Source organism: Megascapheus bottae, chromosome 2, assembly GCF_031878675.1.
Source record: "Megascapheus bottae isolate mThoBot1 chromosome 2, mThoBot2.hap1, whole genome shotgun sequence".
NCBI lineage: Eukaryota > Metazoa > Chordata > Mammalia > Rodentia > Geomyidae > Megascapheus > Megascapheus bottae.
Genome location: NC_143510.1, coordinates 53,644,529 through 53,668,130, shown reverse-complemented (window position 1 = coordinate 53,668,130; position 23,602 = coordinate 53,644,529). Strand labels below are relative to the sequence as shown.

Sequence of the window (23,602 nt, the reverse complement as noted above, 5' to 3'; positions counted from 1 at the left end):
CCACTAGGCCAAACTCCCTGCCTCCAGCTTTTATTTTTAAAATCTATGTAGCAGACTCTGCCTCCATTAGTTTACTTTGTGAATCTCATGAGAGGCTGGGAATATGGCTTAGTGGGAATGTGCTTGTCTAGCATGTATGAAGCCCTAGGTTTGGTTCCTCAGTACAACATAAACAGAAAAGGCCAGAAGTGGCACTGTGACTCAGCAATGCTAATCTTGAGCAATAGAAGCTCAGGGACAGTGCCCAGGCCTTATGTTCAAGTCTGAGGACTGGCAAAAAAAAAAAAAAAAAAAAAAAAATCTCCTGAAAGTCCATGACAGGCAATAATTTTGATGCTATAGCCCCTACACCTCGTGTGTGTGTGTGTGTGTGTGTGTGTGTGTGTGTTCGTGCGTTCGTGCGCACGCGTGCACAAGTGTACGTACGTACACGTGCGCACGTGCTGCTACTAGAATTTGTAACTTGAGTCCTGGATGTGTTGTCCTTTAGCATTTTCCTCAAGGTTGATTCTCTGCTACTTGAGTCAAACCTCCACTTCCAGCTTTTTGGTAAATTTCAGATCTCAGTTTCCTGAGTAGCTGGCCCCTTAATACTTTAAGTTTGAAGGGAGGACCCTGTGGAAGATGCCTGAAGATATCTGTTTGGCTTCTTTCTTATATCTCACTCTACTTTTAGAGTGGACTAGAAAGAACATATGTCCTATAGAACTAAGGCACAATCCTAGATATGTCAAATTAGCTTTGTGATTCCCAAGAGAACAATTTAATTTCTCCAAGTCTTATTTCTTAATTGCAATTTCAGATTATCATGTCTCCCTATGGGATTCCTTTAAGGCTATTATAAGACAATGTACATAAAATGGTATTTCCTTTCTGTCCCTCACTTTATTCTTCCCATCCTCCTACCACCAAGAGTGTTACTAAAGAACTAATGAGGTGGTTGAATGACTAAAGGAAAAGAAAAAAAAAACTAACTGTACATTAGTTGGTTTAGAATACTCTAGAACACTGTATGTTCCTAATAAAACCAAATCTGCCTTGAGGCTAGTGAAAGGAAAAACATTGAAGCTAAGCTATTTGTATTTTATTCCTAAATCTCCTGTTTGTTTTAGGGGGTATTTTTCATACTGCCCTCACAGCCTAAAGGCACACATAAAATCCTGAAGCATAAGGAAGTTGCTGGAAGCAGACCTTTACTTGGCATTTATTCCTTTTCTGCCCTCAGGAGGGAGATGATCCCTGTGGATGAGCACTTCTTCCAGGAGAGCTGGCCTTGAATGACCTTTCTTTCCTATAGAAACAATGCACCAGTACAGATAGGAATCCCTTCCCAAATGGCCACTGAGAAATGGTATCATTGGGCTCCTTAGGCATTCAGGGGGAAAATGCTTTGTGAAAGCTTTGTTTAGAATCAAGTAGCAGACCCTCGCCCAGGGAGTCCTGAGATCATTCACAAGAGCTGGAGAGTTCTAAGTGGCTAATAGGTCTGGGAGTTCAGTGGGTTTCTGGTATGAGAGATTGATTATTAGTGAAAGAGATGAGAAAGCCACAACATCCTATTCTAGATGCCTGTTTAACGGCTTTGGGATTCATGGGAAATTTCCTTTATGACTAACTTTGTTGTTCCTTCCCTTTTCCTCCCTGTCTTTGCCCTCCTGCCTCTTCCTTTACCTCCCTTTTCTCTTCCCTTTCTATATGATGCCTCTCTGCTGGTCCACAGCCAGTCCCAGCCCTGCAGCCCTCTCCGCAACCTGTTCAGTTCTCTCCAAGCTCCTGTCCCCAAGTCCTTCTGCCAGTCTCTCCGCCCCAGCAGTACAACATGGTATAAACTCCATTCCCCATTTCTGTCTTGTCCATGTGTGGCTTGTATCTTTGGGTATGTTTGGTCTGTCTATGGTGGCCTTGCAAGCATGGTGTACTTTTAGAGGGCATGTATAAAGCTGTTTTTGAGAGGCCAGCATAGATAGGCTGAACTAAACTCTATCCCCATCATCTTACCCTCAACATACCACAAGACAACAAATGTAAGACATAGAGATACTGAGTTCCACTATGTTTCTGGAGGGGGAGCAAAGTTAGATGTTGGGGCTGGAGGCATGACTCAAATGGTGGCGCACACACCTAACAAGCATAATACTGTTAGTTCAAACCTCAGTTGCATAGAAAAAAAGAGGCAGGGGGAAGAATGTTGGTCCAACTTACATCTATTGTTTCTGTACTATATATATTCTTCATCTAATTTGCTCTCTCATATGTCTAGTATTATAACCTAGTATCCTGCATAGAATGGTTTTCTACAATTTCCTTTAATTGTAGACTTCTTTGGTACTAGTGGAAAAAAACTTGAAATCTTACCTGCTTTACCATATCATGTCTTCTTCCACTTCATAATTCATGGTATTTATTTATTTTTATTTTTTGCCAGTCCTGCGGTTTTAACTCAGGGCCTGGGTTCTGTCCCTGAGCCTCTCTATGCTCAAGGCTAGCACTCTGCCACTTGACACACAGCACCACTTCCAGCCTTGTTTGTTTATGCAGTACTGTGGAACTGAACCCAGGGCTTCATGCATGCTAGGCAAGCACTCTACCACTAAGCCACATTCCCAGCCCAGTTCATGCTATTTAAATTGTTTGTACCCTGCCAGACATCAGTGGCTCATACCTGTAATCCTAGCTACACAAGAGGGTTAGATCTGAGGATCATGGTTTGGAACCAACTGAGGCTAGTTTATGAGACCTTTATTTCTAATTCACTGCTAAAAAGCTAGTGGTAGAGTACCACCCTTCATTGAAAAGCTAAGGGAAAGGAACAGGACTCAGAGCCTTGAATTCAAACCCTGGTACTTTCACACACACACATGCTAGTATGACAGAACTTTTAAGATATAGTTATCTCAGATACTTCCAAGTTTATAGTTTCCATTGTAGTTCTAGGAACCCTCATTAAAAAAAATAAATAAAAAGATGGGGGAGAGGGTGGATGGGAGCATGGCCTAGTGGAAGCGTGCTTAGAGTGCTTGCCTAGCATGCATGAAGCCCTGGGTTCAATTCCTTGGTACCACATACACAGAAAAAGCCAGAAGTAGTGGTGTTGTAGCTCAAGTGGTATAGCACTAGCCTTGAGAAAGCTCAAGGACAGTACTCAGACCCTGAGTACCAAAAATGAAAAGCCAGGTGTCGGTAGCTATTCAGGAGGCTGATCCAAGGATCATAGTTCAGATCCAGCCCAGGCCCAAAAGACCGTGAGACTCATCTTCAATTAACCGCCAGAAAACTGGAAGAGGCTCTCTGGTAGAGCTCTAGCCTTGAGCTGAAGATCTCAAGGACAGTGCTTAGTCCCAGAGTTCAAGCTACATTATGGCCAAGGAAAAAAACCTTCTAGGGGCAGTACTGAGGTTTGAACTCAGGGCCTTAAGTTTGCTCAGTTGGTGTTCTGTTACTTAAGCCATGCATCCACTCCTACTTTTTTTTTTTTTTTTTTTTTTTTGCCAGTCCTGGCTTGGCTCAGGGCCTAAGGACTTTCCTTGGGTTTTCTCAAGGTTAGAGTTTTACCACTTGAGCCACAGCACCATTTCTGGCTTTTTTCTATGTATGTAGTACAGAGGAATCAAACCCAGGTCTTTGTGCATGCTGGGCTAGCATGCTACCACTAGGCCAAACTCCCAGCCCTGAACCTTCACTTTTACTTTATGTTAATCACATCTCTGCTTTCTCACTAGAATCCCCCCTTTCCTGTATTCTGATGTCCTGGAATATGCACTTTAAAATAATCTGCAATCCCAGGCTTCTTATTATCTATTCCTGAACAATAAGGTAGCAAAATAGATACTTGAAAACGAGCAAACTGAGCCGAGCATGGTGGCACACACCTGTAATCCTAACTACTCGAGAGGCTGAGATCTGAGGATCTCAGTTCAAAGCCAGCCCTGGCACTAAAGTCCATGTGACTCTTAACCACCAGAAAACCAGAAGTGGCCCTGTGGCTCAAGGGGTAGGATAGCCTTGAGCTAAAGAGCTCAGGGACAATGCCTAGGCCCAGAGTTCAGGCCCCATGACCGACAAAAAAAAAAAAAAAGCAAAACTGCAAGATGACATTGTCTTTTGATTTCTACTAGTTTCTTTTGAGAAAAAAAAAAAAGCAAAACTTCAGCTGTGGAGTACATGCATTCATGTGTGTATGTGAGTTATTGTCTAGAGACTAACCTATCACTGTACAAGTGAGAGATGGAACACCATCACCCTTGCTGCTTAGGGAAGAAGGCTGAGAAAAATGGTAATTACAGCCAGCCAATCAGTCTCTTCCTCCAGCTCAGCCACTCACTCTGGCCTCCTTTCTGAGGTGAGAATTGAAAGTAGTTTCTGAATGGCAGGAGAATTCTAGGCTGGTGTCAAAGAAGAAAGGTGGAAATGACCTTGAGAGGGAGGAAAGAAAGAGATAAGCAGCGGGAATGGAGCCCACCAGTCCTTTGCTGTGGAGGCACATGAACCTAGCCCTCTGTAATCCATCAAGGTCTTATCCTGGGTCCTTCACTATAAAAGCAGGATTTATAGCAATGTAGGAGTCATTTTGTGGCTAGAAACATGAGGAAGACAGGAAATGGAAAGATTTTATTTTTCTTTAACCCACTAGTATATCCTACTTTTTTTTCTGTAGGCAAAAGTTGTGTCATTTGCTCCCATCTTCCCAATACTAAGCCTAGTAAGTCATGGTCAGGGTTATTGTTATTTCATCTATAATAAAGAGATTGCTCTGGAGTTAGGGTTAAACAGCTATTGAGTTTATAAAAATTCAAAATAGCATGGAAGAGGCTTGGGGCTAAAAAGTACTTTGGGGGGCACAGAAGCAAGATTGTCTCAAAATGTTATAAGGAAGGCTACAAAATTAACTGCTGTTTCTGTCTATTTATGTTGAAGCCAAAGATAAAAAGCTTGGTCCTTGAGTTCCCCATTCTTTCAACAGGCAGATGACCTCAGCAACCCATTTGGACAAATGAGTCTTAGCCGCCAAGGTTCTACTGAAGCAGCTGACCCATCCTCAGCTCTGTTCCAGCCCCCACTTATCTCCCAGCACCCTCAGCAGACTAGCTTCATCATGGCTTCCACAGGACAGCCCCTCCCCACTTCCAACTATTCCACCTCTAGCCATGTACCACCTACTCAGCAAGTCCTGCCACCCCAGGGCTATATGCAGCCCCCTCAGCAGGTGAGAAGCTCCTGTCCTTAGCTCCTGTCCTAGTCACTAATTCATCTTCCTTCCTCATTAATTTAGGCAGACTAGAGGAGATATTGTCCCTCTCTCCAGAAATTCTTCCTTTTATAAAACACAAGACCTGTTTTATTTCAAACTTGTATAGTAACCCTATCATTGCAAGCCCCAACTATCTCCATTTACAGATTTCTGGCCATCAGCCCTGAGGCCTTTAATAATTTTCAGGGGTTGGGACTAATTAGAGGGACCTCTTACACTTGTTTTCTCTCACCATAGATCCAAGTTTCTTACTTCCCCCCTGGACAGTATCCTAACTCCAACCAGCAATATCGACCTCTATCTCACCCGGTGGCCTACAGCCCCCAGCGTGGTCAACAGCTGCCTCAACCATCCCAGCAGCCTGGTAAGTGGGGACACTGATTAAAGGCAGTAGTACATAAAGAGCAGAGGCCAAGAAAGAGAAAGTTTACTTGCCCTATTCAAAAATTAAATAAGTCAGGCATGATAAGGGTTCTAAGGAGGAATCCGGGGTCTCTAGAAAAAGTGGAAGAAGGAAATTACTGCTAGAGGTAGACTTCAAACATATACACTAACATCTTTTCTGTCTTGCTTATCTTTTAGGTTTACAGCCCATGATGCCTAATCAGCAGCAGGCAGCTTACCCAGGCATGATTGGGGTCCAGCAGCCCCAGAACCAGAGCCTGCTCAGTAACCAGAGGAGCAGCATGGGGGGCCAGATGCAAGGCCTGGTTGTTCAGTACACTCCACTGCCTTCTTATCAAGTGAGTGTATTCTGCATTGGAAAAGATCACCCAGTCCCTGGACAAGGAAGATAGCTTCCCAGGGTCATCCATACTGACAACTCCAATACTAAAATATTATCTACTTTCCCCTGAGAACTTGGAGAGGTTCCCCCCCCCCCCGCAAGTTCAGAGTAAATAGTTTTTAAATTTTTTTTATAGTCATGCAAATAAATATATGCTCAGAAGCGAAGAATAAAGGAAATCAGGCTCTTTTGCTGTCATATGCCCTAGGATGGTATTTAGAGAAAGGGGAACTGCAGATAGTTCTGTAAGCATTTTTTTCTGGGCAAAGATATAGGTAAGAAGTCGAAGTGTTCTAGGCCAGTATGACGAGGCTGTTTTCTGGAAGAACTCAGTGAAAGTATAAGTAGTAATTCTCTTCTCTCTCTAGGTCCCAGTAGGCAATGACTCGCAAAATGTGGTTCAGCCGCCTTTCCAGCAACCCATGCTGGTCCCTGCAAGCCAGTCTGTACAAGGAAGCCTCCCAGGGGGAGGTGTACCAGTGTACTACAGCATGATCCCACCAGCTCAGCAGAATGGTACGAGGTGAGGACTGCTGGAGAGCCAGACACATCTCCCCATAGACCTTCAACTACTGGTGTACCATTCTTTTGTTTCCACTAGCTTAAGAAAAAAAAGGGAAAAGATCCCAGTAATAGCAGGTTGTGATGGTATATTCCTATAATCCCAGCACTTGGGAGGTGGAGGCAGAAGAATCACAAATTTTGAGGCTAGTCTGGCGTACATGAAACCCTGTCTTTAAAAAAAAAGATAAGAAGGAAGGGTCATTCTCCTTTTTAATTGATTTGACATCTGCAGAGATCTAAGCAACAAGGGGGAAAAATACTGTTTCAGAGTCAGACTTTATACTGTTCCGTTTTGTTTTTCAAATCATTGATATTCAAAACTGTGAGATAAAGACTGCTCATCATGAAAAGAATCCAATTTGAAATATGTAAATTTTCCTACATACATTTTTATGGATGAAATTCCAATGAAATGTTTACATAAGTATATATGTATGTATGTAGATATATAGACAATATTTGCATATATGTGTGTAAAAGTAGACAGTCTGGAGTTAGGGCATAGCTTATAGGACCAGAACGGTATCAAAGCACTACTCTTGTTTTTCCTCTCTTCATTTTGTTTTTGTTTGATTTTTATTTTAATTTTTGTCTTTTTTTGGTTTTTTTTTTTTTGTTTTTTTTTGTTGTTGTTTTTTGCCAGTCCTGGGCTTGAACTCAGGGCCTGAGCACTGTCCTTGGACTTTCTCAAGGCTAGAGCTCTACCGCTTGAGCCTCAGCACCACTTCCGGCTTTTTTTTTCTATGTATGTAGTACTGAGGAATCGAACCTGGGTCGTCGTGCATGCTAGGCAAGCACTCTACCACTAGGCCAAACTCCCAGCCCCTAATTTTTGTCTTTTATTGCCTGGGTTTGATTGAAAGCTTGCACTCGCCTCAGGCCCTATTTTTGCTTTTTTTTTGGGGGGGGGTCAGTCATGGGGCTTGAAGTATGGGCCTGGGCGTTGTTCTGTTGTCCTTGAGTTCTTCGGCTCAAGGCTCCCACCCCACCCCTGGAGCCACAGCGCCACTTCTGGTTTTCTTGTGGTTAATTGGAGACAAGAGTCTCATAGACTTTAAAGTGCCTCTGCTGGCTTTGAACCGAGATCCCCAGATATTTGCTTCCTGAGCAGCTAGGATTATGGGCATGCGCCTTCGTGCCCAGCTTATTTTTGAGACAGCATCTTGCTGTGTATGCCTGGCTAGTCTCAAACTCACCATCCTCCAGTCTCAACTTCCTTAGTGCTGGAATTACAAATGCGCACCACCACAACTAGTTTCTGACTCAGTGAGGAAATTACAGCTGGGAATATTTTTTTTTTTAAAGTGCCCCAAATCACAAAATGGATTAGACAGAGATGGAACTAGTCTGGGTCTTTGTGTGTTCGGTGTGTCCACTTCCTAATATGTATATGTTTATCTCTATCTTTGTATATCAATGTCTCCATGTTGTTTGGAATTGTGTTTTTTCCTGTTTATCTTTAGTAAAAATTTGTCACTGGTAACATTGTCCATAGATCCTAAATTATATAACTCCTTCTTTATTTATTAATCTCTAGAATTCTCTGCCTGTGTCTGTCACACTTTACTTGGTTTTCTGTTGTTTGGGAGTCAGTCTGTCTGTCAGTCTGTCTGCCTGCCTGCCTGCCTGCCTGCCTGCCTGCCTGCCTGTCTGCCTGTCTGTGGTGTGTGTTTCTACTATTCCCACGCTGTTAGGAAGAAGATGTGTCACATTCCATCATAGCACTGATTAGCAGCTTCCTAATTGAAAGATGATCAAGTACAAATATATGTAATTAACTTTGAACTGATGAGTGATTTTAGAAATTGCATGGCAAATTGGTCTGGGAATGGCTTGGAGCTGCCTCTGCTTCCCTTGGGGAGGCCTAGGAAACAGCAGCTGTTTGCCAGGAGCCGTGTTCCTCCCTCTACTGCTTCACCACTCCTCTCTTCTCATCTCCCAGCCCTTCTGTGGGATTTCTGCAACCTCCTGGCTCTGAGCAGTACCAGATGCCTCAGTCTCCTTCTCCCTGCAGTCCACCACAGATGCCACAGCAGTACTCAGGTAAGAGGATAAAGAATTTGGGAGGGATTTGGGCAACAATTTTGAAATATTTGTGTTCTGAAGCTGAGAAAGATTCAGGGATCAACTGTGCCCATCACCACAAAGGAAAAAAAGTCTTGTCTGGTTATGGTGGCACGTGCCTGAGTTGGGGGTTGAGGGAAGAGCACTTTTTTTTCCTCCTGACTCCAGCATTTTACTCATGTGCCTTTGGGTTATGAAATACCTCTGTCTCATGCTTCTTTTATACAGCTTTTCTTTTCTCATAGGAATATGAGATAAGTTGAGAGATGTTTTTTAAGTCATATCATAAATCTATCAGTTTTTAGCAGTGTCACATATATTGTGACACTTTAATTATTCTCAACACAGTTTTGTTAGAAGGGAATTTAAGAAACAGATTAGCCAGGTGAGCTGGCTCACTTCTGTAATCCTAGCTACTCTGGAGGCTGAGATCTGAGGATCGAGGTTCAGGGTTCAGAGCAAGCCCCAGGCACTAAAGTCTGTGAGACCCTTATCTCCAATTAACCACTAGAAAACTGGAAGTGGTGCTGTGGCTCAAGGAGTAGGGTGGTAGCCTTGAGCTGAAGAGCTTAGGGACAACGCCTAGGCCCAGGGAATAGGTCATTTAAACTGCTTATTTTAGGTCACAGTCCTAGAACTTGAATTTTGGTTTTTGGACTTTCCATGCCATATGCTACTTTTCTTTTTTTTTTGTTGGTTGGTCATGGGGCTGAAACTTTGGGCCTGGGCGTTGTCGCTTAGCTCTTCAGCTCAAGGCTACCACCGTACCTCTGGAGCCACAGCGCCACTTCCAGTTTTCTGGTGGTTAATTGGAGGTCAGAGGCTCTTGGACTTTTGTACCAGGGCTGGCTTTGAACCGTAATCCATATCTCAGTCTCTTGAGTAGCTATGATTACAGGCATGAGCCACCGTGCCCCACCTATGCTACATTTTCAACAGGACTTTTTCCTCTATTCCTTTCCCTCCAGTAGGAAATAATGGGCTTTGTGTTAAATAACTATAAGCCTTCCATAAAGTTGAAGTTACTCTAGATGAATAAGTTTATGCCACACAGCCTCATGCTGTCTAGGTCCTGCTATGTAGGCAATGACTTGCAAAATGTGGTTTAGCCACCATTCCAGCAGCCCATGCTGGTCTTTGCATGCCAGTCTGTATGAGGACACCAAATGCAGCTGCTCTTATTTCCTTTTTCTGCCCATCCTGAGATAGCAGGACATTACAGTTAAATAAACTTCAGGGTTTCTGGAAAGGGGATTTTAGCTTCTAGACATCCTTACCCCGTTCTATTGTAGAGATGTCTTGAGTGCCCTCTTCTGGTGAGAAGGGGATTTTTTGCTAGTTATCCCAGTTTGCTAATTAGAAATAGGGTATTTTTCACTATTGTTTGTTTGCACTCTCAGGATTAGTTGCTATAAGGCAATTTGATCATTAATCTGCTCACAGGACACAATAGGTTCTTATCTTCAAGGTGCAGTGACTTCTGGCTTTATCCAGACCAAATGTAGATCTCTCACATGCTGAGGTTTTAAATTCAGTAACCCTCACCCTTTAATATTTCTCCTAGTGTCTGCCAAAGCATTTGGTCTTGAAATTCCCAGTAGAGTATGGAAATTGTAGAAACCAGATACAAGATGCATTGTGGCCTGTAGTAGTGCTTGACAGTGCAACAAAATTGTCTCCTGTTCATTAAGGAAGTATTTATATGTGAATGTGGGTATACTTGATGGTGTGGTTTTTTTTTTATTGTAATTATATTTGCCAGATAGAAGGTGCATTAATTCACATACATTCATACATTGATACTCTTTCACATGTCTTGGTACCCATTACCCTCCCCCCCACCCACCACCCACCCCCCTTGATGGTGTGTTTTTATTGGTATATTTTATGGTGTGTCAAATGTCTATTGAATCTGTAGTCTTCAAATTCAAATTCAAAATGTTTTTTTCAAAAACAAACCAAGAGCCAGGCATCAGTGGCTTCTACCTTTAATTCTAGCTGTTTGGGAGGCTGCGATCAGAGAATTGCAATTTGAAGCCAGCTGAGGCAAGAAAACCCAAGAAACTCTTATCTCCAATTAACTGCCCAAAGAAGTCTGGAACTGGAGCTATGCCTCAAGTGATAGAACACTAGAGCACAAGCCTTGAGCAAAAAGGCTTAGGGACAATACCCCAGGACCAGCACGCACACACACACACACACACACACACACACACACACACACACACACACACACAAAAGCGGGCTAGTGTTAGGTTAAATTACTAAAACAATTTTCATTCAAATTGGAAGTACTAGAAATACAGGCTGAGAATGGAAAGAGGTAATCAAGGCTTCTCAAACTAAAGCAAATGAAGAAAACATTGCCATCATCTGTTTTTATTGCTTCTTTTGAAATTTTCTCAGTAATATCTTATTTATTCCCATTGCTCTTAGCCTTCTAACTGACCTTTATGCCTTTCCCAAATAGTGGGACTCTGTTGTACCCATGTCCATATTCACTAAAAGTTTTCCATCCATGTTCACGGAAATCTAAGAAAAGGGAGACAGAAACAAATGTCTCTTCTGCCACCTTTTCAGTTTACCCTTTATTAGGAAAGGAGATGGCAGGAATAACCCACAAAGGCTATTCTGTCACCTTCAGAGGACAGCCACCACCCTCCTCTCATGTAGCAACATGGTCACTTTTCCAAAAATAAAGCAGGGATTAGGATTGGCCATTCCTGGAACAACTGTTCTGATTTATTAATACATTTTTGTAGTTGTCCCATCTATCCCCCAGGCTTGGCCCATAATTCTGCCACCATATTAGGTATAACTAACTCCAGGAAACACTCTTCTTCCCATTAAAATGATGGCATGTAGGTCCCTTGAGATTTCTAGTCTGGGGTAAATGCACACAGATATGAATAGCAATGATACCTATGCACACCTTCGCAACTCACAGTGACACAGCAACACAGACAGTGAGGCACATACAGAAATAGCTTCTCACTACTGGCTTTTTTTTTTTTTAAGCTGAAAGGTTTCCAGAACTAAAACTATTCTTTTCCATTTCCTGAAGATAGCCTTCACTCCTACCTCCCAAAAAAGGAAAAAGGTCAAGATATTGATTTCCATCCTAGGCTTTAATTAGGGTCTTATATCTCTGGATAGTCTTTTCCATATTTGGTTGCAGGTAGTAAGGAAGAAGCCTTATCAGTCTTCTACCTCACTGATTTAAAAAAAAAACTATAAACAAAAACCAATTCTACCAGACATAAATGTCATTTGTTTGTATTTATGTGGTTTGCTCTGCCCAATCGACCTTTCTGCCCAGGTTTAATGTTACTACTTAAAAAGCCATTCTCACGTTCCCTTCTCCTTTCAGAACTTTCAAGCTGAAATTGATTTCCTTATTCAGCCCCCTTCTTTAGCTCCCCACCAGCTCTCAATCCAGGCTTCTTCCCCCAACCTGATTATATAGAAGTGCTGTCACTGGGCAGAGAAGTTTTTTTTTTTGGTCTTTTTTTTTTTTTTTGCCTTGTCCATTAAGAAGTAGTGACAGTTCAGCTGCTAACGGATACCACCTGCTTTTGGCTTGAGGAAGAGAAGCATAAAAATTAGCTCATCCACAGAGTAGTGCTTCATGTCCTTGGTTGAGTGAAGGAACAATGCTCCAGGCCAGTGGGGGGGCACTAAGCATGAAGGGCCCTGGATAGATGTGGAAACTAAGAACCCTGGCTATACAAGGACTTTATTCTCCCCCCTCCTCCCTTTTTTTTTTTTTTTTTTTCCCATCCCCAGTAGCTCCTTATGGCTATGTGTTAGTATCAGAAAGAGCTTCCTCTGGCCTGCTTATGCTCACCCCCTACATGCTCACACACACCCCACCTTTCCTGGCCCAGGGCATTAGGCTCAGATTATGAGCTGCCTTCTAGAAAAGCAGTAGATTTGATTATTTTTGCGTTGGCCCCTCAGGTAGCAATGAGGCGTTTGAATAAGGTCAATTGCAATTTTGTTGGTAGAGTATGTTGGAATGGATAGGGCTTTTAGAATTGGGAAGTAAAAATGCCCAAAGCAACTGTAGTAAGGGGAAAGTTGTTAAATGCATGGCACTCTACAACTATGCAATTTTCCCTTGGCCCTTCTACAAGTTATGCTGATGAATGCCCTATTCCCTTTGGCAGGGATGGGAAGATACAAGCTATTGCACTGAGTATTTGTGCTCTCTGATTGAATGAACCATGAGGGGGAGGAACACACAAATTGGCTAGAGAATAGTACCCAATAGATGCTTTGTCTCCCTCAGCTGCCCTTTTAGGCCTCCTATCATCATTTCTTTTCCTTTCTTTTGACCAGCACTACTTTAGAAAAGCAATCACACTCACCTCCCAGAATGACTGGTACCCAGGACAGAGGCTGTAACATGTCCCATCATAGGAAGCAACATCGCAATAGCAGTGGTAGCCATGAAGCACCAAGTCATGAAAACATCAGCATAGAGGCAGGTTTCCAAGCTACTAACCCCAGCTCCATTTCTCTACCACTAAATACCCAGACTCTGTATTGCCTTGGAGGTCAAGGGCAAAATGAGTCCCTCATGCTAGACAGTCCTCCCAGCATAATCTTTCTGCCTATGGCTCCCTGTCCATCAACTGGCTTCTTAACTCCTTGTGTTGTTTGCCAGGAGAAAGACTTAAGACTTAATACTACTCCTCACTGTGCCCTGAGCTTCCTCTATCCCATGAGTCTTGGTGCTATTCTGGTTACCAGTACCATAAACATAGGATCATATCCAGTCAGCTACCTGAACCTGTCAGTGTAGCCTGAAACTCTCATTGTCCTCTGATATTGCCATCATTCAGAACCTCATTTGTTTAAGAACCTTCCTAAGTGATCTTCCTGTGACTAGACCCTCATCCTGTATTTGGACAGTTGGATTGACTCTCCAAAGCATCATTTCTGTCCCAACATGTTCAGAATAAAGTCCAAGCATCTTACCAGAGTGTACTTCAAACTCTGCAAGTCAGCATCAGCTATTTGCTTAATGTCTGGGTCTTAATAGATTGTTCATTCTGTGATAACAGAGACCAGCCTTGTTTATTGTACACTCAGTGCCCAGCATAAAGACTGGCAGATACAAATGATCAGTAAATGTTTGTTGAATAAATCTACCTTAACTCATACTGCTTTCCCTAAATACCCCTTGTGTCTTAGCACTTTGAATCATTTGTCATATCCTCAATATGGATATATCTCAATAATATTCCTTCTGCTTGAAATGTTTCCCAATTTATACTATCCTTGACCATGAAGTACTTCCTAGATCTGGCTTAGTAAAGCTATGTACATTTATGTTCTCCAGAATGTTTCCTGATTTATCTGTACTTCCTAACAGAAAAGCTTGCATAGCTCTGGCCAATGCCCCAGACCAAATCAGTATCATGCCTAGATATTTGAGTAATCTGACCTGAGTATTTGGTAATATCCAACTTTGGCAGAATGGAGTAGTTTTTCTGCCAACCATACCAAAACGCTCCTCACCAGGTGAAGGCCAGAAGAACACTGGCATCTGGGACTCATCACCCTTCCACTCAAGTTTCCACTGGTATAGGAAAAGAAATCAAAAGCCAAATTAGCCACCTCATATTTCTGGCAGGACACAGTTTGAATGACCCTGAAATGAGTGGGTGGATTTGCTTATTGGTTTTTTCATTCAGGGATAACCGGAAGTCAGAAATATAGTTTGAGCTGGGAGTGTGGCCTAGTGGTAGAGTGCTTGCCTAGCATGCACAAAGCCCTGGATTCAATTCCTTGGTACCATATACACCCGGCGGGGGCAGTGCTAGAAGTGTTGCTATGGCTCAAGGATAGAGTGCTAGCCTTGAGAAAGCTCAAGGACAGTGCCTAGGCCCTGAATTCAAGCCCTAGGACTGGCTAATAATAATAATAATAAATACAGTTTAAATTCTCAACCAATTGCTTTCTTCTACTACTCAGGAGTGTCACCTTCTGGACCAGGTGTGGTGGTCATGCAGCTTAATGTTCCTAATGGACCTCAGCCTCCTCAGAACCCATCCATGGTTCAGTGGAATCACTGCAAATATTACAGTGTGGACCAGCGGGGACAGAAGCCTGGAGACCTTTACAATCCTGACAGTAATCCCCAGGTGAGTCCTCCAGCCTACTCTTGTCTTGGCAGAGGGGACCCAGTCCTTCCCAGAGGATTATTTTTGTCATTAACTAAGCAGCCTTTTTTTCATATCTTTTCTAAACATTTTGGAGGAAAAACATAATGGAAGTGTCCTCTTATAGGGATCATAATATCTGAAGTGATAGAAGGAATACACATTTAAAAAACTCCCAAGCCAGCCAAAAAAAATTGGATGGAAGAAGAGACAGCCTCTTCAACAAATGGTGCTGGCAAATCAGTTAAGCACCTATAGAAAACTAAACTTGGATCCTTCTATTTCACCCTGCCCCAGAATTAATTGCAAATGGATCAAAGACCTTGAGGTAAAAGCAAGATACCCTGAAAACTGTACAAGATAGAATAGGAGATACACTAGGTCTCCTTGGCACAGGTTAAAACTTTCTTAATAAAGACCCAGAAACACAACAAATTGAAATTTGGACAAATGGGACTGCATTAACTGCATAGCTTCTGTATGGCCGAGGACATAGCTATCAAGTTAAATAGAAAGCCCACAGAGTGGGAGAAGATCTTCACTAGCCATACAACAGACAAGGGCCTCATATCTAAAATATACCTAATGATTAAAAATTGAATCTCTCAAAAACAAATCCTCAAAGAAACAACCATCCAATTAAAAGGTGGGCTAAAGACTTAAAGAGAGACGTCTCTGAAGAGGAAATAAAAATGGCCTATAGACACATGAAGAAATGATATCTCTGGCCCTAAAAGAAATAAACCAAAACAACTTTGAGATTCCACCTCACTCTAGTAAGAAGCACCATTATCAAGAAATCTAATAACGGATACTGGTGGGAATATGGCCAGGAGGGATCATAACTACACTGTTGATGGTGTAATCTTGATCAACCACTCTGGAAAGCAGTATGGCAGTTCCTCAAAAGACTAAACATAGATCTCCCCTATGACCTAGCAATCCCACTTGTTGGCATTTACTCAAATGTCCAGAAACAAGGGCATACTAAACTAACTAGCACAATGATGTTCATTGCAGCATTATTTTCCATAGCTAAGATGCCCCTCAGTAGATGAGTAGATCAAGAAGATAGGGAACTTATACACAATGGAATTCTATGCTGCCATCAAGAAGAATGACATCGCCCCATTCATAAGGAAATGGAAAGACTTGGAAAAAATCATATTAAGTGAAGTAAACCAGATACAAAGGAACATAGGCTCGGTGGTTTCCCTCATTTGTAATAATTAATACACATCTAGGGCTCTCCTAGCAGAAGATCACAATAGCTCAAAAGCTATACATGTAAGCTTATATAGGATGAGACCAAATGAAATGAACTCTAGGATATGGAAACAGGTTTAGCTTTGTGATTGTTGTTCTTAATGTACTATATTTCTTCTTTCCATTTATGGTTAGTCTCATGTTACTGTATTTGATTTTGTTACCTGGTATATTGTATATACATTTGTTTGTTTATTTGAAATAGGGAAGGGAAGGGAAGGAAATAAGATGATTGGGGGGGGGTGGGGAGAAGGAAATGGGGACAAAAACATGAGCAGAGGATCAATGTGTGAGAAGTAATGTACCCACCACCTGACAAATATAACTGTAACCCTTCTATACATTACCCGGACAATTAAAAAAAAAAAAATTCCCAAACCATGGGTCAGGAGCATAGCCTAGTGATAGAGTGCTCACCTAGCATGCACAAAGCCCTGGGTTCGATTTCTTGGTACCACATACAAAGAAAAAGCCAGAAGTGGCACTGTGGCTCAAGGGCAGAGCGCTAGTCTTGAGCAAAAAGTGCCCAAGGACAGTGCCCAGGCCCTGAGTTCAAACCCCAGGACTGGCAAAAAAAAAAAAAAAAAATCCCAAGCCAGATGCTGGTGGCTCACATTTGTTATACTAGCTACTCAGGAGCCTGAGACCTAAGGATCTCAGTTTGAAGACGGCCCAGAAAGGAAAGTCCATGAAGGTCCTGTCTCCAGTTAATGACCAGAAAGCCAGAAGTGGGGCTGTGGGTCAAAGTGGCAAAGTGATAGAGCACTCACCTTGAGCAGAACTGAGGAACAGCACCAGGCTCTGAGTTCAAGCCCCATGACTGACACTCCACCCCCTCCCCCCCCAAAAAAATATTGTCAAGTACACTGGCTCCTGCCTGTAAATCCTAGCTAATCAAGTGGAGATCTGAAGGATCATAGTTTTCAGCCAATCTGGACAAAAGTTAGCAAGATCTCATCTCAACAAAAAAGCTGACATCTGTTATCCAAGCTCTATGGAAGGCATTCATAGGAGGGTTGCAGTTCAGGCCAGCCTTGAGAAAAAAACACAGTCCCCTATCTGAAAAATAATCAAAGCAAAAATGAATGGGGAGCCAGGCAACAAGGACTTAGCCTATAATCCCTAGCTACTCAGGAGGTTGAGATCTGAGAATCAGAGTTTGAAGCTAGCCAGGGCAGGAATTTCTTCTCTCTAGTTAACTACCAAAAAGCTCGAAGTGGAGCTGAGGCTCAAGTGGTTAAATGCTAGCTTTGAGCACAAAAGCTCAAGGACAGTGCCCTGAGTTCAAGCCCTAGGACCAGCACAAGAGGGTGTGGGATCCAAAGGCTCATGTGGTAAAATGCTTGCCTTTCAAACATGGGCACTGAGTTCAATCCCCAGTATCCATCCAAAAGAAGTAAATAATAGCTGAACACAGTGGTGACTCATGCCTGTAATCCTAGCTACATACAAGGTTACAATTTGAAACCAGCCCCCACCTCACAAAAGTAGATAATAGCTGAGTACCAGTGGTTTACACCTGTAATCCTAACTACTCAGAAGGCAGAAATCTGAAGATTGAAATTCAAAGCTAGCCTAAGCAGAAAAGTTTATGAGCCTTCTCTCTCCAGTTAACCATCAAAAAACTCTTAAATGGAACTGAACTGTGACTCAAGTGGTTGAGTGCCCGCCTTGAGCAAAAAAGCTAAGGAATAGTCCAAGGCCCTGAGTTTGATCCAGTACCACTACAAAGCTTAAAAAAAAAAAAGTAGATTATTAAAATAATTCAGATTGAGTCATGCACAGATTATTCTATCTTTAATCCCTAGCTACTCAGGAGGCTGAGATCTGAGGACCATAGTCTAGAGCCAGCCAAGTAGGAACATCTAGAATGTCCAAGATGCTCCAACTAGCCACCAGAAAGCCAGAAGTGGTATTGTAACTCAATGTAGTAGAGCTCTCACCTTGAACTGAAGAGCCCAGGGACAGCCCCCAGGCCCAGAGTTCAAGTCCCATGGCCAACCCCGCTCTCCCCCCCTCTGCAAAAAAAAGTTTAAATAAACAACTAAGAGGTGGACCTGAAGCCAAACCATAGGAATATTCAGCAGATGATGTTTTATATTTATATGATGTGTGCTTGTCTCTTCTACAGGCCAACACACAAATGAGCAGCAGCCCTGTCACATCTCCTACCCAGTCTCCAGCACCCTCTCCTGTTACCAGCCTCAGCAATGTCTGCACTGGTCTCAGTCCTCTGCCTGTCCTCACACAGTTCCCCCGGCCTGGGGGCCCAGCACAGGGTAGGGTGTTAGATTAGAACTGTTGGTTCCAGAATTCATCCTTTACTTCTGTTCCTAGCTGGGGAGATTAGAGAATGCCAAGTCAGTCACCAGTGTGGCTGATGTAATTCTCCACACTAACTGTTCTTTTTAGATCCCTGCGGAAACAAAACACTTGCCCCTCTCTACTACTGCTCTTAGTTAATTTACTCCAGCTCTCCTTTACATGCTTAGTATGCTTTACATGCTTACTGCTGAGTAGAGTAAAAAGAGCTAGGGAAAAGACGTCCACTGAACTTCCTAACGAATTTATTTTAATGGTAGTGCTGAGTCTGACGACTGGGATTATAGAGCTTTGCCAGAAGTATGGTTTTAGGAGACAAAACATTTGGGCTTGGGTTAAAAGACTTTAGTTCAAGTTTCAGTAACTTTATGAAGTTGAGCAAGTTACTGAAACTCAAAATTCACTTTTTTTTTAATGTATAAAATGACATTAATTACATAGAAGCTAAGCATAGCCTTGGCTTTCATAAGTAACATAAAATAAGAGTACTTTCTGCCTTGGCTATCACAAGTAATATAAAAATAAGAATGTGGTTTTAAATGTGGTAAAAAGACATTCATAAAGATCTGTAGGATTGCCAGGTGCTGGTGGCTTACGCCTGTTATCCCAGCTACACAGGAGGCTGAAATCAGAGGATCAAGGTTTGAAGCCAGCCTTGGCAGGAAATTCCATAAGACTCTTATCTCCAGTTAGCCACCATAAAACCAGAAGTGAAACTGTGACTTAAAGTAGTAGAACACTAGCCTTAAGCAAAAGAGGTCAGGGGGAGCTAGGAGTTTGGCCTAGTGGTAGAGTGCTTGACTAGCATATAAGACCTGGGTATGATTCCTTGATATCATATACATAGTAAAAAGCCAGAAGTGGTTCTGAGGCTCAAGTAGTAGAACTCTAACCTTGAGGAAAAAAAAGTCCAAGGACAGTGCTCAGGCCCTGAGCTCAAGCCTCACGACTGGCAAAAAAAAAAAAAAGAGGCCAGGGACAGCACCCAAACTGGGTTTTTATGGGTTTCACTTTATATTTTCATGCATTTATAAGTATTCTTCAATCATATTCGCCCCATCTTACCCTTTCCTTTTTGCTTTCCCTTTTCCTGCTAGTGATAGCTCTTAAATCAGTCCATGGTATTCCCATGATAGAAAAAGTAGGAATAAAGCTGGGTGCAGGGGTTCATGCCCATAATCCTAGCTACTCAGGAGGCTAAGATCTGAGGATCAGGGTTCAAAGCCAGCCAGGGCACAAAAGGACCTGAGACTCTTATCTCCAGAAAACTCTTATCTCTAGAAAACGGGAAGTGGGGCTTGGCTTGAGGGTAAGATGGTAGCCTTGAGCTGAAGAGCTCAGGGACATCACCTAGGCCAAGTTCAAGCCCCATGACCCACAAAAACAAAAAAAGAAAAAGTAGGAATTATATACATTGTTATTACTCATCTCCAAAGCCCCCTGAAATCTCATAATAACTTATCATGAAGCTCAAACTTCTCCAAAATCATCTGGTTTTATTCTTAGGTGATGGGCGTTACTCCCTCTTGGGCCAACCATTACAGTACAATCTGTCCATTTGCCCTCCCTTGCTCCATGGCCAGTCAACTTACACGGTGCATCAGGTAAGGGTGTTTACCATCAGCCTTAAAGCCATTAGGCCCTCCTCTTACCTGGAACTATCCCTTCTACTAGGTAGCTGGGTGCACAAGGTAGACAAAGCAGGAACAGCCTTACCCCCATTCTGTGTTCATGCTCTGACCCAACCCCACTGCTAAAAGGAAGAGACCATTTGTATCTCATTGGTCACTGACTGCCTGCTTGGGTTAAGACCTCAGGGTTGAGTGCCACTTCTCAGTCACTGATAGATATTAGGACACTGGCAGTCTATGTTGTTTGCTTGAGGTAAGAGTTATCTTTCAAATATTGAAGGGACAGAGTGGATTGAAGCATGGAAACCGGGGCAAGAGACAAGCACTCAAATCAGCCTCCACTGACCTAGGGACAGCAGATGTTGGTAAGTAACAGGATGCCAAATTCCCAAGAAAAGATACCCTACCCTTTAACCCTTCATGAACGACCCAGGATGGATCAGAAAACTAGCTTAGAGTGGGGGAAGTGGGGTCCTATAGGTGCACTCAAAAGCAAGCAGAAGGCAAAGTATCTCGGTTTCCCCAACCAAGCTGTACCAGGTTCTAAGGCCTGGTCAAATAGGGAATAGTACCATGATAGAGGTTGCTGAGCCTCTTACTAGCATTCTTCTAGGAGCAGTCCTTACCCTAATCTAGGCTATCTCCCTTTAGTAGTCTTGGACCCTATTTAAGAAGAGATTGGTAAAGAATGTAGCCTTCATGCTAGGCAGACAAGTCATTTGTGGCAGTTGACTAAACAAGAAAAATAAGGGAAAGAGACTTTTCTAGTTGATAAGAAGGAACTGTCCATTTGGGCCAGCCTCTGAATAGGAAGGGAAGTGAAGAACTTGTTTCAGGTGATCTGAAATAAAGTTATTAAAGACTGACAATAAAAGCATCATTTTCTTCATAGCACTGACTATGAGAAAAATGAGGTATAGGTCCTCAGATCATAAACCTAGACTCCGATTCCTAGTTCCTTTTTGCCTGTATCTCTTGCTAGAAGAGAAGGGTTCATTTTTACGTTCTGCTTGTCCTGATTAGAATCTAGATAGTTGGGAAATTAGAGTGACTTGAAGAGGAGAGGAAGGGACAAAGTGGGAAAATGGGGCTTTTGAGGACATTGTGTTTTTGGTCAACCCAATTCTCTGCCAGTCCTCTGTTCAGTTCTTCTTTCTCTACCTCTCACAACCATATGTTCTTTCTTCCCCTCCAGTCCTGGGGCGGGTGCTGGAAGTGACAGATCTCCCTGAGGGTATCACCCGTACTGAGGCGGACAAACTCTTCACTCAGCTTGCCATGTCTGGCGCCAAGATCCAGTGGCTCAAGGATGCTCAGGGGCTGCCTGGTGGAGGTGGGGGGGATAATGGTGGGACTGCCGAGAATGGCCGCCACTCTGACCTCGCTGCCTTGTACACCATCGTGGCTGTGTTTCCCAGCCCTCTAGCTGCCCAGAATGCCTCCCTTCGTCTCAACAACTCAGTGAGTCGCTTCAAACTTCGAGTGGCCAAAAAGAACTATGACCTGAGGATCCTGGAGCGAGCCAGCTCCCAATAAATGGAGGAGGGAAAGGGACTTACATGGTAGGGGACAGGGCAAGGTGGAGGGGGCCAAGGCTGAATTTATCTAGCCAGAGGCAAGAAGGAGACAGACACAAGACTAGAGCCTACGATGTTAGGGATGAAACAAACAGACTCACACAGGCACTAGACTCCTACCCACTTCCTCTGCCATGGCCCCCTCTTTTTCCCTAGTTGCCCCTCCCCCATTCCCCTCTCCTTCCCATTCTCTTCTATCATTTTTTATATCTTCTTCAACCCTGAAATTCGTTTCTTTCAAATGTTTGGCCAGGTAGAGTTGGGAGAGTCTCATACTCTCTCCCTCGCCTGTTTCCTTACCATCCCAAGCTCCTGTTTCCTTTTTTGGTCTTTACGAATATATTTATATGGACAGAATTAAGAAAAACAAAATTGATTTCCCCACTCTCTTACATCTCCCATCTTATCTCCCCAAACCTCACAGAGTTAAAGCTTGGAACCCCCTCACCCCACCCCCAGAACACTTGTATATTGTTTGTTTGAGGTTTGTGCCGCAGTAACAGACACAGTATTTAATTGCACATACAGATGTTTGCTGGGTATATTCACTGTAAATTTTATTTAATCTGGTTTTTTGTTTGTTTGGGGGGTTACTTGTGGGGGGAAGGTTGATTTTGTTTTTAAATATAAAACTTGTCACTGGACGTGGGTCACTGTTTCTGTATTGCCGTCTGGAAGTGGGTGGGGGCTTGGGGTTCTGGGTAGGTTTAGCAACACAGCTGTTGAAGTGGTTTGTCATGTGCTGGGATGGCTTTCCCAAACATGTGTACATACATCTTACACTGTTCCTTCTAGCCTGTCCTCTTCCTTCATACAACTCTTTAATAGATGACTAGGTCTCCATGGGAACTTGTTTTGGGGCTCTCCCTACAGCTGTGAACAGCAGTTCATCAAGCATATCACAACTCAACTCGGGACCTCTGCGTCCATACCAAAGGCTTCTTTATTAATTCTAATACTCACTTAGGATGCTCAAAAGCTGAGCCTGGGGGCTGGGAGCAGGACCTAGTAGTGGTAGAGTGCTTGCCTCACCTGCATGAAGGAAGTCCTGGGTTTGATTCCTCGGTACCAGATACATAGAAAAAGCCAGAAGTGGTGCTGTGGCTCAAGTGGTAGAGCACTAGCCTTAAGTGAAAGAAAATCAGGAAACAATGCCCAAGCCCTGAGTTCAAGCCCCCAGAACTGGGGCAGAGCGGGGTAGCGGGGGGAGAGGGGAGCACAGAAAAAAAAGAGGTGTATACATACATACATACATACATACATACATACATACATACATACATCAAGCCAGGTGCAGCAGCTCACGCCTGTAATCCTAGCTACTCAGGAGGCTGAGATCTGAGGATCACGGTTCAAAGCCAGCCTGGGTACTGAAGTCCATGAGACTCTTATCTCCAATTAATCACCAGAAAACAGGAAGTAGTGCTGTGGCTCAAGGGGTAGGACAGCATCCAGGCCCAGAGATCAAGTCCTATAACCAACAACAACAAAAATCTACACACACACAAAGCCAGGCGCTAGTGACTGACACTTGTAATCTTAGCTATTTAGGAGGCTGAAGTCTGAGGATCATAGCATAGCCTAGGCGAGAAAGTCTGAGACTTATTTCCATTTAACCAGCAAAAAGCTAGAAATGGAACTGTGGCTCAAGTGGTAGAACTCTAGCCTTGAGCGTTAAAGCACAGAGACAGTACCCAGGCTCTGAGTTCAAAACCCCAGGACCAGCACCAAAAAAGAAGCTATACCAAGCCGGATACCAGTGGCTAGTGATCCATGCCTGTAATTCTAGTCACTCAGGAAGCTGAGATCTGAGAACCTAGATTCAAAGCAAGCCTGTAGAGACAAATCCAAGACACTCTTTGTCAACTAATGAGTACAGAAGTAGAACTGGATGTGTTGCTTAAATGGTATAGCACCAGCTATGAGCAAAAAAAGCTGAACAAGAGTTCAAGGTCCTGAGTTTAAGCCCTAGT

At 43.1% G+C, this 23,602-nt stretch overlaps 1 protein-coding gene across 22 annotated transcripts in view; it reads left to right on the top strand.

Moving 5' to 3' along the window:
* R3hdm2 (R3H domain containing 2) overlaps nt 1-22,273 on the top strand; it is a 124,312-nt gene extending 102,039 nt beyond the window's left edge. For 14 of the 22 annotated variants that reach the window (XM_090327518.1, XM_090327512.1, XM_090327515.1 and 11 more), the window contains 11 exons: nt 1,721-1,822; nt 4,961-5,203; nt 5,486-5,612; nt 5,831-5,991; nt 6,404-6,558; nt 8,542-8,642; nt 14,646-14,815; nt 18,231-18,378; nt 19,928-20,025; nt 20,333-20,417; nt 21,248-22,273. In XM_090327518.1, coding sequence (XP_090183644.1) covers nt 1,721-1,822; nt 4,961-5,203; nt 5,486-5,612; nt 5,831-5,991; nt 6,404-6,558; nt 8,542-8,642; nt 14,646-14,815; nt 18,231-18,378; nt 19,928-20,025; nt 20,333-20,417; nt 21,248-21,588 — 1,731 coding nt within the window. In that variant the 3' untranslated portion in view covers nt 21,589-22,273. The remainder of the gene's footprint in view (nt 1-1,720; nt 1,823-4,960; nt 5,204-5,485; nt 5,613-5,830; nt 5,992-6,403; nt 6,559-8,541; nt 8,643-14,645; nt 14,816-18,230; nt 18,379-19,927; nt 20,026-20,332; nt 20,418-21,247) is intronic. The other 8 variants (XM_090327576.1, XM_090327589.1, XM_090327579.1 and 5 more) reach the window with 1 other exon arrangement.
* Nucleotides 22,274-23,602: the final 1,329 nt, after the last annotated feature.